This window comes from Somniosus microcephalus, chromosome 23 (genome assembly GCF_052327205.1).
Source record: "Somniosus microcephalus isolate GS21.2 chromosome 23, FLI_Smic_1.0, whole genome shotgun sequence".
Classification (NCBI taxonomy): domain Eukaryota; kingdom Metazoa; phylum Chordata; class Chondrichthyes; order Squaliformes; family Somniosidae; genus Somniosus; species Somniosus microcephalus.
The window spans coordinates 19,237,475-19,255,863 of NC_141009.1; the positions used below are offsets into that span (position 1 = coordinate 19,237,475).

At 41.0% G+C, this 18,389-nt stretch overlaps 1 protein-coding gene across 5 annotated transcripts in view; it reads left to right on the top strand.

The window, feature by feature from the left end:
- LOC147101713 (ras-related protein Rab-14) overlaps positions 1-17,514 on the top strand; it is a 41,270-nt gene extending 23,756 nt beyond the window's left edge. For all 5 annotated transcript variants that reach the window (XM_085965549.1, XM_085965548.1, XM_085965551.1 and 2 more), the window contains 4 exons: positions 2,868-2,934; positions 7,623-7,710; positions 14,821-14,851; positions 15,388-17,514. In XM_085965549.1, coding sequence (XP_085821675.1) covers positions 2,868-2,934; positions 7,623-7,710; positions 14,821-14,851; positions 15,388-15,565 — 364 coding nt within the window. In that variant the 3' untranslated portion in view covers positions 15,566-17,514. The remainder of the gene's footprint in view (positions 1-2,867; positions 2,935-7,622; positions 7,711-14,820; positions 14,852-15,387) is intronic.
- The last annotated feature ends 875 nt before the right edge of the window (positions 17,515-18,389 follow it).

Here is an 18,389-nt window from a genome sequence, read left to right on the forward strand (position 1 = left end):
CCTACGCCTGAGGCTCCCTACACCTGCGAATAGGTCGTTTATAAAAATTATAAGAGTAATGGACCCAAAACTGACCCTTGGGGAAACACCACTGCAAATCACCCCCCAGTCTGAAAAACCTCCATCCACTACCACCCTTTGCTTCCCCTCAGCCGATTTTGTATCCATAGCATCTCTTTCCCCTCAATTCCATGGGCTTCCATCTTATAAGCCTCCTGTGTGGCACTTTGTTGAATGCCTTCTGACAGTCCAGCATCTACTGCATGATCTTTCTCAACCTTCTCTTTATCTCCAAGAATTCAATCAAGTTAGTCTGACACGATTTGCCTTTAACAAATCCATGCTGGCTCTCCTTGATTAGCCCATGCCTTTCCAAGTTTATTTTGTCCCTAATAACGGTTTCCAATAATTTATCCACCACTGACTTTGTTTGGCCGACTAGCCTGTAATTTCCTGGTTTATCCCTCTCCCCTTTCTTGAATAGTGGTATAACATTAGCAACCCTACAGTTTTCCGGCTCTACTCCTGTACCCAATGAAGATTGAAAGATTGTGAGCAATGCCTCTGCTATTTCTATCTTTTCCTTCCTTTCAGCAACCTAGGATGCAATCCATCTGGACCAGATGACTTGCCAACTTTCAGCAATGCCAATCTTTTTAGTACATCATATCTCTCTCTTACTATTCTCTGCCATAAATTCCCTCCTTTAGTGTAATCTTCACATTGTCCACTTCCTTTGTGAAGACAGATGCACAGTCCTCATTTAATACTTTTGTCATGTCCTCTGCCTCTACATAAAGATTTCCCTTTGGGTCCTTAATAGGCCCAACTTTTTCCCTAGCTAACAGCTTACACTTCATGGCCCGGAATTTGCAGTGGGTAATAAGAGCGCACGAATAGCGTTTGCTGATATTACTCCTTTAAAACTGACCGCAACTTCAGGATGAAGCACATGCGCATTCTAACATGGAAATCCTAAAGTTACGGTCAGTCATTCACTGCTCCTCCACAGGCTGTGCCAAGGCCCCCACGGCCAACAATAAGTGTATTCTGTCTGTCACATCATGGAAACTGACTCCGACTTCAGCTCTTCTGCGGTAACATCGCTGTTAAATACCCCATTAGAAGTTAGACCTTTTTGGATTAGGTGTAACTGGGGTTTTAACAGTATATTGACTGCTAAACAGATGTTATGGCCCTGAAAAACTAATTTTAATTTTGTGCAGTGTTAAATTTATCCATTTTAATAAAAATCAAAATTTTCAAAGAACTTTCATCTTTATTCCAGGTTTGTCTTTTCCCCATGTGAGAGCCCCAATCTTTGTTTTGCTCTTTTTATTAAAAAAAAATTAGGATCGAAGGTGCTGACTCACTTCCTGGTTTGCTGTCTGAGAATTCTGCATTGTGATTGGCTGCTTAGACAGCTTGATGATGTCACAGCAACTCACATTGGGGATTTCCCATTAACTTGCGTTGATTTCAATTACGTGTCGGAAAAGTCGAACTTGATACAGATTGAGATCTTTGTGGAAAGCTTACTTTGCTTTGCCGCTGACTGCAAATTATGGGCCTATATGTTGTTTTGGGGTTCAATTTAATGTTGCTTGCTAATCTTTTCTCGTAACCTCTCTTTGACTCCCGTATTAACTTTTCCAATTCCCTCCTGTACTTTCCATAATCTTTCATGGGTGCTGTCCATGCTCCTGCTATCAGCTGTTGAGAGATATCTCTATCTCTTATCAATGTTGCTTCAGTGTAGCACTTCATCTGACTACAGGCAAAGCCAGCTAAATAAACTTTCCCCCCCCCCCCCCCCCCCAAAAACAAGTGTATTCAAGTAGTGGTGGTACTTGCAGTACTAGTCTGCACAGATTGCACCAGGAATATCCTTTTTTTGGGCGGTTTATTCCAGACGATGTATTAGAAATGGTTTCCATAGACACTAACCGATCAACTCCATTAATTTAGAAATGTTTCACTATAATAAATAAAAAAATAAAATAAAAATAGAGCTTCATAGTGCAAATCATATGATTTAACAAACTATTTAAACTTCAGTCATCCATACATATTGCCTACTTCTCCTCCATGACTTGGAGTGCTATTGAAAGCTGAGGGATCCCTTTGGTACCTCACAAGTTGCCATTCTACATTAGTGAGTCTAGATTGAGAGTGTCAGTAGGCTATTGGGCTGAAGGGGTGTTTGTACAGCCATGCCCAATCCTTTTGACACACGAGTACTTTCAACAGGGATCGCTGGTTAATGAGGAATAGCAGTAATCTTGACCAGTTTTATTCTCCAGTAGTGCTGAGATCCATTGTAATGTTGTCTCCATCCTGGCTTAGGTCAGCTAACTTGGTAGAATGTGTTTGGTGCAGCTGTGTTTACAAGTTGAGTAACTGGAGGAGCCGTTTGTGTAAAAAAAAAAAAAAAAAAAAAAAAAAAATGAAATGAGTACAGAGGAGCGAGAACTATATTGTAGACAACATTTTGGCTTATGACTTCATTATGCTGTGTTTAGAGGATATTACTGCAGAATGCCTCTACTTTGATATGACGTGCATGGCTACTAGCTGTGGACAATAAACCTATATTAAACTTAGATATTTCCAGTTTCTGAGGTGTGATTTACTCGTGCCAAGCAGTAATCCTAAATTAAACCAAGTCCATGTCACCATTAGGTCTCATTTAGAGAGTTTCCTTCAGCAATTAAAATTCATATATTGGATAAGAGAAAGAGCCTGTGTATTTTAACTTTATGCCTTCTCTTGCAGCTGCAGATGAAATATACTCTTGAAATATGAAATTGAATAATGCTTGTGTATTCGATGTAATTCCCTGTGAATTATTCTGTTTTGTTTTCCAGGAGAAGTACTTATAACCACCTTAGTAGCTGGCTTACAGATGCAAGGAACTTAACCAATCCAAATACTGTAAGTTAAGTCGCATGGCTTGTAAAAGAAGGCGTGCATCTTAATGGCTTTGAATTATCTCCACCCCCCCCCCCCCCAGTTTTTTTAGTGTAAACAGCCTGCTGACTGTTTTCAGTTGGAGGACTGTAACCGTTATAAGGAAACTCTCTTAACCGGCACCTAAATAACCGGAAATCTCTGTTAACCGGCAAAATTCAGGAGTAAGTTCAGGTACGTTTTACTTCATATTAGTGGCAGTTCCTGGATCTGTGGCTGTGTAACTGGGGTTCCTGCACATGTTGCTAAGCAACAGGGAAGCCTGGATTTGTTGCTGTGTACGGAGGCCTCGTACCTTTTAAACTATACCTCTCTGTAATCCGGACTTTTTGATAAACCGGCACGGTGCCGGATAATAGAGTTTCCGGTAGCCTGAAACCTGCACCATTCACCTTCTCTCACCACTCACTGTCTGGCATAGTCCAGGCTAATAATTGTGTTTAGCAGTAACACTGATCTAGAACTTGTGCAGGGTTTTGCACTGTGTCTCCTGTTCTTCTGGAAAGAAGAAAATGTCAAAACATAGACCCACTTTGTACAGACTAAAACTGATCATTTATTTGCAGTTAGCTGACTTGCAGAAGCAAGGATTTTGACCAGATAGGATAGTACAAGTAGTAATTTGCAAAGCACACAACTAGGACGGCTGTTTGAGTCTGTTGCCCCAGGTCTTTCTGATGATAACTCTTTAAATGACTCTTGTAATATGTAAATAGCTTTTTACTGAATTCCTTAGCCCTGCAACAGAACTGCTAAGCGCTGCAAAGCTCCTGTTGTATTTTAATTCATATTTCAGGAGTCTGTTCCCAAGTTTATGCATTTTTTTTCCCCCTACTTGAGCTGAATCTACGAGTACCGCCAGACTATGAAATATGGATTTAGCAGCTTAAGCACTGGGAGTCAGGTCCTGGAAATCTGAATTAAAATTGCAACATAAAAGCAGCATACGATTCCTGTGCTTTACATTTTTTTTTAGATTTTCTTGAGCAGCCAACTTTTGGTACGCTTACAGCTGCAATTGAGAAGTTGACCGGAGGCCTGGCATGCTTTGGGCAGCCAAACATAGGCACGAAAAAATGAGGATGCGTTTAGGTAAAACATCCGTGTTGACTAAGTTACTGAGTTTTCACCCAAGTTTTAAATCAGCCAAGCACCAAAAGAGCTTGAACCACATAGTGAGTGATCCTTTACAACGAAAATACGTAGAAACATTGCAAGCCAAATTTTAGGGTGGCCAAACGACTGATGGCAAGCACATTGAGTTTCTGCCATCTCCCTATCCCAAATGCATACTGTAGACTAATGTGTACAAAGCTAATGGCAAAGAATAGATCCTGTGATATGATCTGGCAATTGGAAAATACTTGTGGGTTAATTTAATCTCGTCATGTTCACTGCGGCTGCAGGAATGTTTGCTTAATATTCCTATCACTAAGTGCTACGGGTTATTAGCCGTCATGTGTACTTGTTTGAAAATATTTTTTTTTTTTTTTTTTTTTACAGTATAGCTTAGTTACAGTATAGCTTTTTGTTGTCATAGAAAGTTACAGCACGGCAGGAAGCCATTTCGGCCCATTGTGTCCGTGCCGGTCAGCAAAGATCTATCCAGCCTAATCCCACTTCCCAGCTCTTGATCCGTAGCCCTGCAGGTTACAGCATCCCAAGTGCACATCCAAGTACCTTTTAAATGTGGTTAGGGTTTCTGCCTCTACCACCCTTTCAGGCAGTGAGTTCCAGACCCCCACAACCCTCTGGGTGAAGAAATTTCCCCTCAAATCCCCTCTAAACCTTCCCCCAATTACTTTAAATCTGTGCCCCCTGGTTTTTGACCCCTCTGCTAAGGGAAATAGGTCCTTTTTCTATCCACTTTTATCTAGGCCCCTCATAATTTTATACATCTCTAAGGTCTCCCCTCTGCTGCTTCTGTGCCAAGGAAAATAAACCCAGCCTATCCAGTCTTTCCTCAAACTCTACTCCCAGCAACATCCTTGTAAATCTCCTCTGTACCCTCTCTAGTGCAATCACATCTTTCCTGTAATGTGGTGACCAGAACTGCACACAGTACTCTTGCTGAGGCCTAACTAGTGTTTTATACAGTTGAAGCATAAACCCCCTGCTCTTGTATTCTATGCCACGGCTAATAAAGGCACGCATTCCGTATGCTTTCTTAACCACCTTATCTACCTGGCCTGCTACCTTCAGGGATCTTTGGACATGCACTCCAAGGTCCCTTTATTCCTGTACACTACTCAGTGTCCTACCATTTATTGTGTATTCCCTTGTTTGCCCTCCCCAAATGCATTACCTCCCACTTCTCCAGATTGAATTCCATTTGCCACTGTTCTGCCCACCTGACTAATTTATTGATATCTTCCTGCAGTCTACAGCTTCCTTCTTCAGTATCAACCACACAGCTGATTTTAGTATCATCTGCAAACTTCTTAATCATACCCCCCTATATTCAAGTCTAGATCATTGATATATACCACAAAAAGCAAGGGACCTCGTACTGAGTCCTGCGGAACCCTACTGGAAACGGCCTTCCAGTCACAAACACCCGTCAACCATTACCCTCTGCTTCCTGTCTCCAAGCCAGTTTTGAATCCAACTTGACACTTTGCCCTGGATCCCATGGGCTTTTAACTTTGTGACCAGTCTGCCATGTGGAACCTTATCAAAAGCCTTGCTAAAGTCCATATAAACCACATCAAACGTACTACCCTCATTACCTCCTCAAAATTCAATCAAGTTTGTCGGACATGACCTTCCCATAACAAATCAGTGCTGACTATCCTTGATTAATCCGTGTCTTTCTAAATGAAGATTTATCCTGTCCTTCAGAATTCTTTCCAATAATTTTCCCACCACCAAGGTTAGGCTGACTGGCCTGTAATTACTTGGTCTATCCTTTTCTCCCTTTTTAAACAAGGGTACCACATTAGCAGTCCTCTGGCACCACACCTGAAGCTAGCGAGGATTGGAAAATGGTCAGGGCCTCTGCTATTTCCTCTTCTGCTTTGCTTAACAGCCTAGGATACATTTCATCTGGGCCTAGGGATTTATCCACTTTTTAAAGCTGCTAAACCCCTTAATACTACCCCTCTCACTGTTTATTTCACCTAATATTTCACACTCCTCCTCCCTGATAGCAATGTCTGCTTCGCCCCCCTCCTTTTGTGAAAACATATGCAAAATATTCATTAAGAACCCTACTGACGGCTCCCGCCTCCACACACAGATTACCCTCATGATCTCTAATAGGCCCTACCTTTTCTTTAGTTATCCTCTTACTCTTAATGTATTTATAAAACATCTTTGGGTTTTCCTTGATATTACTTGCCAAGAATTTTTCATGCTCTTTTTGCTTTCCTAATATCCTTTTTAATTGTACCCCTCTAAAGATCCTGGAGTATTTAGCCCTCGGTATGTCAAATGCCTCCCTTTTTTTCTTCTACCCTGTATGTCCCATGACATCCAGGGGGCTCTAGATTTGTTAGTCCCACCTTTTTTCTTTAAGGGCACATATTTGGTCTGAACCCTCCGGACCTCCTCCTTGAATGCCTCGCACTGCTCTGACACTGATTGATTGATTTACTTTCAAGCAGCTGTTTCCAGTCCACTATGGCTAAACCCCCTCTGAGCTTAGCAAAATTTGCTTTTCCTCAATTTAGAATATTTATTCCTGGTCCTTGTCCTTTTCCATAACTACCTTTTTTAAATCTAGCTGAATTATGGTCACCAGCACCAAAATGCTCCCCCACTGATACGCCTTCTACCTGCCCAGTTTCATGCCCTAAAACTAAGTCCAGAACCGCCCCCTTCCTTGTTGGGCTTGCTCAATACTGGCTTAAAGTTCTCCTGCATGCATTTTAGGAATTCCGCACCCTCTATACCCTTCACACTAATTTTATCCCAGTTAATATAGGGATGGGCAATAAATGCTGGCCTTGCCAGCGACGCCCGCATCCCATAAACGAATTTAAAAAAAAAAAATTAAAAAAAAAAATTAAATATTGGGGTAGTTGAAATCCCCTACCATTACTGCCCTATAGTTTTTGCACTTCTCAGAAATTTGTCTACATATTTGTTCTTCTATCTCCCTCTCACTGTTTGGGGATCTGTAGTACACTCCCAGCAGTGTGATTGCCCCTTTTTTGTTTTTCAATTCAACCCATATGGCTTCGTTTGATGATCCCTCCTCACAGCTGTAATAGTTTCTTTAATCAATACCGCGACCCCCCCCCCCCCCCCCCCCCATCCCTTTTTACCTCCCTCTCTATCCCGTCTGAAAATTCTGTAACCAGGAATGTTGAGCTGCCATACCTGCCCCCCTCTCAACCACATCTCTGTAATAGCTATAATATCGTAGTCCCAAGTATCTACCTGTGCTCTCAGCTCATCTGCCTTGTTTGCTATACTCCTTGCATTGAAGTATATACTATTTTTAGTACAGGCAAATCTCCTTGTTGACTATACCAGCACAGTCAGTACATCAGTTTAAATCCACTTCTGTATAAAGCCAGTATTGTAACCAAACAAGCCTCCAGTTTGTAGTACTGCCACTTTTTATTTTTGCACCGCTCAAACCAACTTGGACAGATTAAAATGAGCTGGCGGAAATCTGCAATGTTTACTTTGTTTTCTGTTCACAGGTGATTATTCTTATAGGAAATAAGGCAGATCTCGAAGCTCAACGAGATGTAACGTACGAAGAAGCCAAACAGTTTGCTGAAGAAAATGGTAGGTTTCCTGGCTGCAGAATGTCTTGGCATGCTGATTTTAGTCTTTGCAAAACAACAATTGATGGGGAGGCTCTGTGGAGGTGTCCCAAATTCAGTTACTTGATCTGAATAAATGTTTCTGCGCAAGGGGAATGAAATATAAATTCGACTGAATTGCTGCATAATTCCTTAACCTTCTGCAAAGGCGAGGTTCAGACAAAGTATCTGATGGTTTGAGTGGAGCTCTGTTATGGGAGTCTGAGTGGTGTCTGCAGTCAGTCACACTCATCAATGGGGTAACATAAAATTCAATAGAATATGCTTCCCTTTCAATGCCTTTTTATGTTGACTCATTAATGTTTGATACTTCCGAGTTGGTGAATATACCACTATTCCAAAAAAAAAAAAAAAAATATTCATAGCATTTTTCTCATTTGCTACTGACATACTTCTGTGGGCTGGGGGGTTTTGTGTTTTTCTTTTTTAGTTGCCCCTTCAGGCTTGCATCCTCTCTATCTGGGCATATTCTTTAACACCGTGGCCTTGCAGTGAATTCTGGAATCTAAAAGTGGTGCAGGTTTTATTTTTGTTTTCCCCTTTACCTTAAGATAACTTGCATAAACTCTACCAAAAGGAAGATTTCAAATACCGCTGTGCAAATAAATTCCTCGTGCTCGGTGGAAATGTTTTTTCCTCTGTCCTTTTCTTCCGTTCTCTCTTTCCCCTTGCTTTGGCTCTATATTCATTGCAAGCTTTTTTTTTTTGCTGGGGATTAAGTGCTTGATCTCAATGTAGGCAAGCCTCATAACTTGCTGTCCTACAAAGAGGTAGAACGCCAGTTCACATGTTGTCCTCCAAAGGCTGAGCTGTCAGCTGTGCCATTTTGCAGAGGTCGGCTGCTTCACCACCTCCTTCGGCCACTTGTGTACCTCCTCGTGGTTGGCTTCAGAATAACATTTGGAAGTAGGCGACTTGCCTTTTCAACTGGGAATGACGCGTGGTGTGGGAATACGCAGAAAAGTGAAGAGGAAAGAAAGTCTGCAAAAAAATAAAGCACTTGAGGCTAAAGGGATCAAGGGGTATGGGGAGAAAGCAGGGACCGGGTATTGAATTTGGATGATCAGCCATGATTGCATTGGATGGCGGAGTAGGCTTGAGGGGCCGAATGACCTACTGCTCCTATCTTCGATGTTTCTATTTCCTGCTCATTTTTAAATTGTATTGCTCATTCCTTTCAACTGTCATCGGTTATAGAAAAGAAGCTATAATGAACTGATTTTTCTAGTCCTGATTTCTTCGTTTCGAGATACCAGACATTGAACACAGGCTAAAACTTTGTAAAATTCCACTGAATCTTCACTTTGTAGTGAAGGAAGTTGCTTGGCTCATGCATCCCGGTATAAATTACATCAGACTCGAGGAAGTGAGAGTATAAAGGTTTTGTATTTTAAGACTTGGGAAGATGGCAGTTTGATATCAACCTGGTTCTTGTAACGTAGAATGGGAAGTTACGATTGGGTTGAACTGTTTCAGTAACAATTATGCTGTTCCTGTTCTTTGAGCAACCCTTTAAAAAAGATTATACAACCATCAAAGAAAATGTGAAACTGCCCTGAATAACTCTAGTCCTGAAATAGTGAAGGTTAAGGAGCATTGATGTGGTTTTACTTGGTCTTGGAGAGCCTTTCTAAGTATGACTCCTGCTAGAACACATTTATCCATTGGGCACTGCACAAAATAGTAACCAAATATGTCTAGGAAATGGTTTGTATTAAAGTTGTTTACTAAAGCAAGTGAATCATCGGCTGAGATTATCTCCAGTTCCTTGCCAAGCATGAGATTCCAGAGTGTATGCATTGAAGATTTTGGTGCCGTGCCATTTTCCAGCACAGTATGACTTATCCATGGTCTGGTTATAAGTAAACTCAGATCATTCAGAAAAGACACTGAACGGTATATGCTCAGGATACGAGTCTTAGTAAAATTTTCCACTGTGTCGGCAACAAAATGTATAGTGGCAGCTTTAACTGTATTCCATTAATATTTCCTGAACAGAAGGAGGCAGCTTGGCCCATTGTAGCTGCCAGCTGTTTGCTAGAGCAATCCAAAACTCATCTTGTATCTTCCTCTGCTTCAAATATTTACCCAATTTTCCTTTAAATGCATTGGTCTGCTTGAACCACTTGGACCAAAGCATGCTCCTAACAGCCCGCTGCAGAAAGACCTTTTTATTTTAACCTCTCTCCTCACTGACTATTTTAAACTGAAGACCCTTTATCATTGACTTCCCCAACCAGAGGAAATAGTCATTTTATAAAAACTCTTCATAATTTTAAAAACCTCTATTGAACCTCCTTGGCCTTCTCTGCTCCAGTGGAAATAGTCCCAGTATCTCGTGTGTCTCTTCATAACTATAATTTCCCATCCCTGGCATGATACTGGTGAATCTATGCTGTATGCTCACTAAGGCTTTAATGTTTTTTCTATAATAGGATGTCAAACTGCATACAATACCAAACCAATATTACATACAAATTTATTATATACTCCATAGCCCCTATTTATAAAACTCAATTCTGTTGCCCTTTTTTATGGCTTTAATTATTTGAAGTCTCTGTTCATCCACACCTGCAGTGTCTGTATGTTCCTGTACCTCCTCTCCATGTATTGCCTCACATTTTATCCCATGTTAAATTTGCAGCTGCCACCTATGCCCATTCTACTAACCAGTCTTCCTTAGTCTTTACAGTCTTCATCACTGCCAACCCCCCTCCTTTCATGTTACATAGAAACATAGAAGATAGGAGCAGGAGTAGGCCATTCGGCCCCTCGAGCCTGCTCCGCCATTTAATGAGATCATGACTGATCATCCAAATTCAGTACCCTGTCCCTGCTTTCTCCCCATATCCCTTGAACCCTTTAGCCTTAAGAAATATATCTAACTCCTTCTTGAATATATTTAATGAATTGGCCTAACTGCTTTCTGTGGGAGAGAATTCCACAGGTTCACCACACTCTGGGTGAAGAAATTCTTCCTCCATCTCTGTCCTAAATGGCTTACCCCTTATCTTTAGACTGACCCCTGGTTCTGGACTCCCCTGCCGTTGCGAACCTCCTTCCTGCATCTAGTCTGTCTAGTCCTGTTAGAAATGTATAAGTTTCAATGCAATCCCCTCTCATTCTTCTAAACTCCAGCGAATATAAGCCCAATCGACCCAATCTCTCCTCCGTAAGTCATTCCTGCCATCCCAGGTGTCAGTCTGGTGAATCTTCGCTGCACTCCCTCCATGGCAAGAACGTCCCTACTCAGATAAGGTGACCAAAACTGCACACAATACTCAAGGTGTGGTCTCACCAAGGCCCTGTACAACTGCAGCAAGACATCCTTGCTCCTGTACTCGAATCCTCTCCCCTATGAAGGCCAACATACCATTTGCCACCTTAACCACCTGCATGCTTACCTTCAGCGACTGGTGCACAAGGACACCCAGGTCTTGTTGCACTTCCCCTTCTCCCAATCTATTGCCGTTCAGATAATCTGCCTTCCTGTTTTTGCCCCCAAAGTGGATAACCCATTTATCCACATTGGGCAGATGCAGTATAATCACCCAACCTGTCCAAATCATACTGGAGTTTCTTGGCATCCTCTTCATGGCACACACGCCCACCCAGCTTTGTCGTCTGCAAACTTGGAGATATTACATCTAGTTCCCGCGTCTAGATCATTAATATATATTGTGAACAGCTGGGGTCCTAGCACCGATCCCTGTGGTGCCCCACTAGTCACTGCCTGCCACTCTGAGAAAGACCCGTTTATTCCAACTCTTTGCTTCCTGTCTGCCAACCAGTTCTCTATCCAAATCAGTACCTTACCCCCAATCCCATGTGCTTTAACTTTACATGCTAATCTCTTATGTGAGACCTTATCGAAAGCCTTCTGAAAGTCCAAATACACCACATCCACTGGCTTTCCCTTATCCTACCAGTTACATCCTCAAAAAAATTCCAGTAGATTAGTCAAGCACGATTTACCTTTTTTGTAAATCCATGTTGACGTTGTCTGATCCTGTCACTGTTTTCCAAGTGCTCTGCTATTACATCTTTGGTAATGGACTCTAGCATTTTCCACACTACCAATGTCTGGCTTTCCGGCCTATAATTCCCTGTTTTCCCTCTACCACCTTTTTTGAATAGTGGGGTTACGTTAGCTACCCTCCAATCCATGGGAACTGTTCGAGAGGCTCTAGAATTTTGGAAGATGACCAGCAATGCATCTGCTATTTCTAGGGCCACTTCCTTAAGTACCCTAGGATGTAGATTATCAGGCCCTGGGGATTTATCGGCCTTCAATCCCATCAATTTCCCTACAGATACTGATTTCATTCAGTTCCTCCCCTTTCATTAGACCCCATGTTCCCGGACATCTCTGGGAGGTTATTTGTGTCCTCCTTTGTGAAGACAGAACCAAAGTATGTATTTAATTGGTCTGCCATTTCTTTGTTCCCCATTATGAAGTCCCCTGATTCTGACTGCAAGGGACCTACGCTTGACTTCACCAATCTTTTTCTCTTCACGTATCTATAGAAGCTTTTACAGTCAGTTTTTATGTTCCCTGCAAGCTTACTCTCATACTCTTTTCCCCCTCTTAATTAATCCTTTTGTCCTCCTTTTGCCGAATCCTAAACTCCTAATCCTCAAGTCTGCTGCTTTTTCTGGCCAAATTATATGTCCTCTCCTTGGATCTTATGCTATCTCTAATTTCCCTTGTTAGCCACAGTTGAGTCACCTTTTTTGTTTTATTTTTATGCCAAACAGGGATGAACAATTTAGTTCATCCATGCGATCTTTAAATGTTTGCCTATCCACCGTCAACCCTTTAAGTAACGTTCCCCAATCCATCCTAGCCAACTCGTGCCTCATACCATCGTAGTTTCCTTTTTTTAAATTCAGGACCCTAGTCTGAGTCAGCTACTTCACTCTCCATCTTAATGAAGAATTCGATCATATTATGAACGCTCTGCCCCAAGGGGCCTCGCACAAGATTGCTAATTAATCCTTTCTCATTACATTAATACCCAGTCTAAGATGGCCTGATCTCTAGTTGGTTGCTTGACATATTGGTCCAGGAAACCATCCTGTATACACTCCAGGAATTCCTCCACAGTATTGTTACTAACTTGGTTAGCCCAATCTATTGCCATTCAGATAATCTGCCTTCCTGTTTTTGACACCAAAGTAGATAACCTCACATTTATCCACGTTATATTGCTTCTGCCCAATCACCCAACCTGTCCAAATCATCCTGGAGTTTCTCGGCATCCTCCTCAGCGCGCACGCACGCACACATTTGTAAACACTTTGCCTTTAACAAATTGGTTGGTTATCCTTGACTAATTTAATGAATTTCTAAATGCTCATTAACCTTACCTGAAATTCTGGATGATTCATGTCATGTTGGTGCTTTACCGTCTAAAGTTAGATAAATGGGTAAGGGAAGTTCTGGTGAGCCTGAAAACTCCTTATTTTCATTTAATTTACCCAACAGTGTGTGTGCCGCTGGTTTTCATTGTGGCTTGGGTGCTGTCCATTTACAGAACCAAATGCAGTGTAGCTTTTCATTCTGATTTCACAAGTTCGATAGTTTAAAATACAATTGATATTTGTGAATGCCTTGGTTGCAACCATATTTTTAATTTAAAATGGAACTGTACTCCAGCAAGAGTCCGTGCCTTCAGAAGAGGTCAAAACTGGGAAGGGAAAGATGTGGGATAATCCCAAAGCTCTTCAGTATTGTTTTGAGTCTATCCAGGCTGCTATTCCTACTGCTAAATGACTTCAAAGCTGTAGATGCAGATATTTATTAATCATTTCAATGTCTGAGGAAGGAGCAGGGTTTGGTTGGATGGTGGAAGTGGATCAGATTGTGAGGACTTGCTCCATACGAATTGTAAAGCAGCTGTCATTACCTGTTTTAAACCCATTTACTAATAAATTTAAGATGGGTCTGTTATTATTAACTAGGTGGTCTGTTCTTTTATTAACTAGGTGCTTTTATGTGGGTAATAGTTAATGATATGAATCCAAAACTGTAAATCCTCATTGTATAAGACCCCTCTGAGCTATAATGCTGTTTTCATAAACCCTGGAGGCTCCCTGTATGCACCCCAAATATTACAACAACAACCTGTGTTTATATAACACCTTTAACGTAGTAAAACGTCCCAAGGCACTGCACAGGAGTATTATAAGACAGGAAAAATTGGACACTGAGCCACAAGGATAAATTAGGGCAGGTGACAGAGGTAGGTTTTAAGGAGTGTCTTAAAGGACATTAAAACTTTTTTAAGCATAAAATTCCTGCCAGCATTTTTTTAACATCCAGCTAACAAATTTATTTTCAAAATAGTGGTAATTCTTTGTGGCTGTAACTGGTTCCACTGCTTAGCTGTTTTTTTTTTAAAGTGAGACTAAAATGGTTCTTTTGGTGTTGAAGTTTAAGCTGAATCTGTAATCTGAGTAAATCTGATTTGGTTTCTTGTGGTAGACTCAGATCATTGAATAGCATGTACAGTTTGTCTTGTATTGCTGTTGGTGTGGCTAATCTTCACTGTACCATCGTGAGTTGGTCCACTTGCAAATGTGTTGGTGGGGGGAGGAACTGCTGTCATTGGGAGAGCAAGACCACCACTTTACTAGTTTAAACTTTGTAATGTGGTTGCAACGTGGAATGCTATCTCGTCGTTACATTCTCTTCCACAAGGAATAACCATACAACTTGGGAGTCAGATCTACATTTCACTCCTGAATGCACTAAAGTTGAGTAATGAGTCACCTGCATTTTCCCTGGCCCAGTCTCTCTTCCTCCCTCTGCCTCTTTCTCCTCCCAACACCCCATGACGGCAGGCCTCAGATCAGTGTTGTAGAGTAGAATCATTCTTTATAACAACAAGATGGTGTTGGATGTTTTAAGAACCATGTTGTGGCTTAAAATTTAATTATTGTGGGATTTTAGATACATTTGTTGAATTGGTCTGTGGTCCTTGTAACCAGTGAAGTTTAATTTTTAACCTCAAGTCTTGTCGGTAGAACTTTTTGCTGCTTCTAAAGTTTTACTGTTACTTTGCTACAGGTCTGCTATTCCTTGAAGCAAGTGCAAAAACGTAAGTGTGCTTCTTGACATCAATCACTGAAAGCAAATCTAGTTCATGGGTCTTTGTGAATAGTTCCACTTAAAATTCATGAATGAGTGTAAGGCTTACTGACTTTAGTGTGGCTTCCCTGCTGCTGTTCCTGTCTTAAACTGGCATAGCAGAGGTGTCATTTCTTGACTTCATTTAAAGTGAATCTCATTCTATTGAGGCTGCTTTTTTTTTTAACCTTAATTGTATTGATGCATTCCTTTCCCTAACGTGAACGGAACAGACAATTTGAGTTCAACAGAATCACCGCTCAATTTTTTTTCACATTGGGGAGGATTTTGTATGTTCTTGGCAGCCTTTTCAGTGAAAAATATTTTTGGGCTGGTTTTGTAAAATCAGCAAGTGACTGCAGTCACTGGGGCTTTGGACACTAGATACTAAATGTATGGATATGACAAGGCCGTGTTTTCAGTAGGGGCCAGTATTCTGCTTGATCGCATTGAATATCTATTAATTAAGCTACAGTAAATAAAAATTACTCTTCCTTTTGTTCCTAGAGGTGAGAATGTTGAGGATGCATTCCTGGAGGCTGCCAAGAAAATCTACCAGAACATACAGGACGGCAGCCTGGATCTCAATGCTGCTGAATCTGGAGTACAGCACAAACCCTCCGCTCCTCAGGGTGGCCGACTAATCAGTGAACCCCAACCCCAGAGAGAAGGCTGCGGCTGCTAGTGATCTTCAGCCAGCCAACCTCTTGACCTTTCACATCTTTCTCTTGTGTCTTTGTCAAAGCAGTATTTCTAGCTGCCTCCTCGTCTGCTGATAATCTGACAGGATAAATTTTGCTGCTGTGACAACAGTTTAACACAATGATAAATGGCTCTTCGCTAAACCACCGTAGATGTTTATCAGGTTACAAGGAAAATGAGTAGAGTAATAAAACCTCTCCTGCATGGAATTTAGAATTGAAATATTTTCTTACTCGTTCTTGTGGTAGTTCCTCATCATCATCCCTCGATCTGTGATCTGATTTCAGTGCCCCTGTCAGCTAAACGTCATGCTGACATTGCCTAATTCCATTTCTCCCCCCCCCCCCCCCCCCCCCCCCTCACAGGGGCTACAGACATAACCTTGCTGTTCATTCAAAAAAAAATATTGTACAGTAAAAACCCTCCTGTTCTGCCATACAACTGTTGTCTATGCTGTTCAAAGTTACTGAGAGGTTCTTTGACTGTGAACTGACATCCAACTCAAACCGGATAGGGTGTCTGTAACGTGTAGAGTGTGCTTGTTGCTGTTCATAAGTTCCCCACCCAGTTACATGTTTTCATGGGGTTCTAATTCCAGCTCTTGTCTTAACCTTGCACAGGGAAATGGCTATTACTCATCTTTCCCTCCTTAAGACGCAAAAGAAGGCTTTAGTGTGCTTTTTGTCATTTTATTCTTTACATTTATTGACATACGTAAATATGTATAAAATTTGAAGGAACTGAACTAACATTTAAATACATCTGTGTATATGATTTTAATGAAGAAACAAATTGATTACTGGCACTATAAGAAAAGTACCAGTTTGTACAGTACAATCTAAGTGACCATGTTGCCCCTTTAAGCACAGAGTGGATATAATCACATTTTAAAAAGAAACAAAACAAGCAGTACTTTAACACTAGTTGAGTTTCGTATTCTCTCATCTTCTTGTTCCATCATTGCACTGTGGAAAATCTCTACCGTTAATAATCCTGTTGTTGTGCAATCGACCGTGTAATGTTCTCTGTAGATGTCTTGCATTTATGGCTGTATTTACTGCCTTACATCATTCAAAAACAGACTGGGTGAATGAATGCGTACATGTGCTTTTTTACTCGACACATTTAGGTGCAATTGTCCTTGATGAACTGGATAGCCAAATTCCATTCACAAAGCAGACTTTAAGGGAGAGTTTTATTTTAAAAAATGTTGTTCATTGTATTAAACACTTTGGGGTAGGGTGATTCTGACCTAACTTTATTTCAAGGGATGAAAGTAGTTTAAATTTCAAATGGTGATTCAGCACGTTTGCCTCGGGCGGCATAATTGTGGTGAGAATGCTGATTATTGATCTGCATCTTCAGTTTGTGTATAAAATGGGTCTGTACTATTTAAGCATTATTTCTATCAAGAAATTAATTATGTTCAAATCCCCCATAATATGGACACGAGCAGTTGAAAATCCTCACACCCTTGTAGAAAAATGGGATCCTGTACAGAAATGTTGTGGGAAGGCCAAAACTGGAATCTGCAATATATTGGAAATTGTCAATTTGTGCACTGTCCCTTGTTTGTAGTGTCTTGCTATTAATTTTAAGAATGTGAGCCTTTTTGTTGAGTATATGGGAGTATTGTCAAAGGCATTATGGTTAGGAGTCTCTTGTCTTGGTTACAATGTTAAGCCTTTGCTTCAGCGAGGTGTTACCCAGGGACCACGGCCTGCAGATACAACATGCAGGGATTTGGCAAGGTGTTTCATTCTAAATTTGCTTTAGTTATTAGGTGGTATGAGATCTGAACTACTCCTGAACAGCTTACAGTAGGTCTTGTTTATATCTGTGACAGAAAATTACTTTGAACTGCTGTACCTTTCATTTGATGGAACAAAATGCTATTAATCTGAATATTTGTAAATAAAGTACCTGTATCTAGTTAATTTGTCCTTGTACTCTTTTTAAGAATGTAACTACATATGATCCTCCTGCCTCTAAACAGTTGTTAATTGACATTCCTTAATGTGGCAGATAAGGAGCTAGATGTGTGCAGTGCCCTGGCAATGCAGTATATACTTAAAAAGTACTTGGAAAAGAAACTATTCATGCCAGGTTGAGTTGTAGCCAAATGGCACTGAAATTGGGATTTGTGGAATAAATGATGGAAGTTGGCAAACCCCCCTGAGTTGCCTCTTACTTTTTTTTTGACAACTTTTCATAAATTATCAGCTTGGACAAATTTCAAACCCTGTAGCTTGAATTTTTATGCTACAATAAGAGGCTGCAGCAAAGTGGGATGCAGACTTCACTCTCATCAGTTTAAAAAAAAAAAAAAGTTAAATACAGCAACAAGAACTTCCTGTAAGACAGGTGGTCCTGAAGCTTGTGAAACACTGCATTCGTGGCATTTTAATTGTCCTTTTCTCCTAATGGTTGCACCTCCAAATGTGGCATGGTTCTATGTACCTCCAAGCCCCTTGAGTCACCAGGTATTTTTGACCACTAGGTAACTAACATTGAGCCAGTGCTATTTTGCTTCCAATCTTCATAGATTCCTGGCTAACTGTCAGGAGTTCAAACAGTAGCTTTTTTTTTACAACAATAAATTTTATTTATAGCGCCTTTAATGTAGCAGAACGTCCCAAGGCGCTTCACAGGAGTGTTCTAAAACAAAATTTGACACCGAGTCACATTACGGAGCTACTGGGGCAGGCTTAGTCAAAGAGGTAAATTTTAAGGAGCTTCTTAAGAGGGATTGAGGTCCAGAGCTTAGCGTCTTGGTAGCGGAAGGCACAGCAACCAATGGTGGAGTG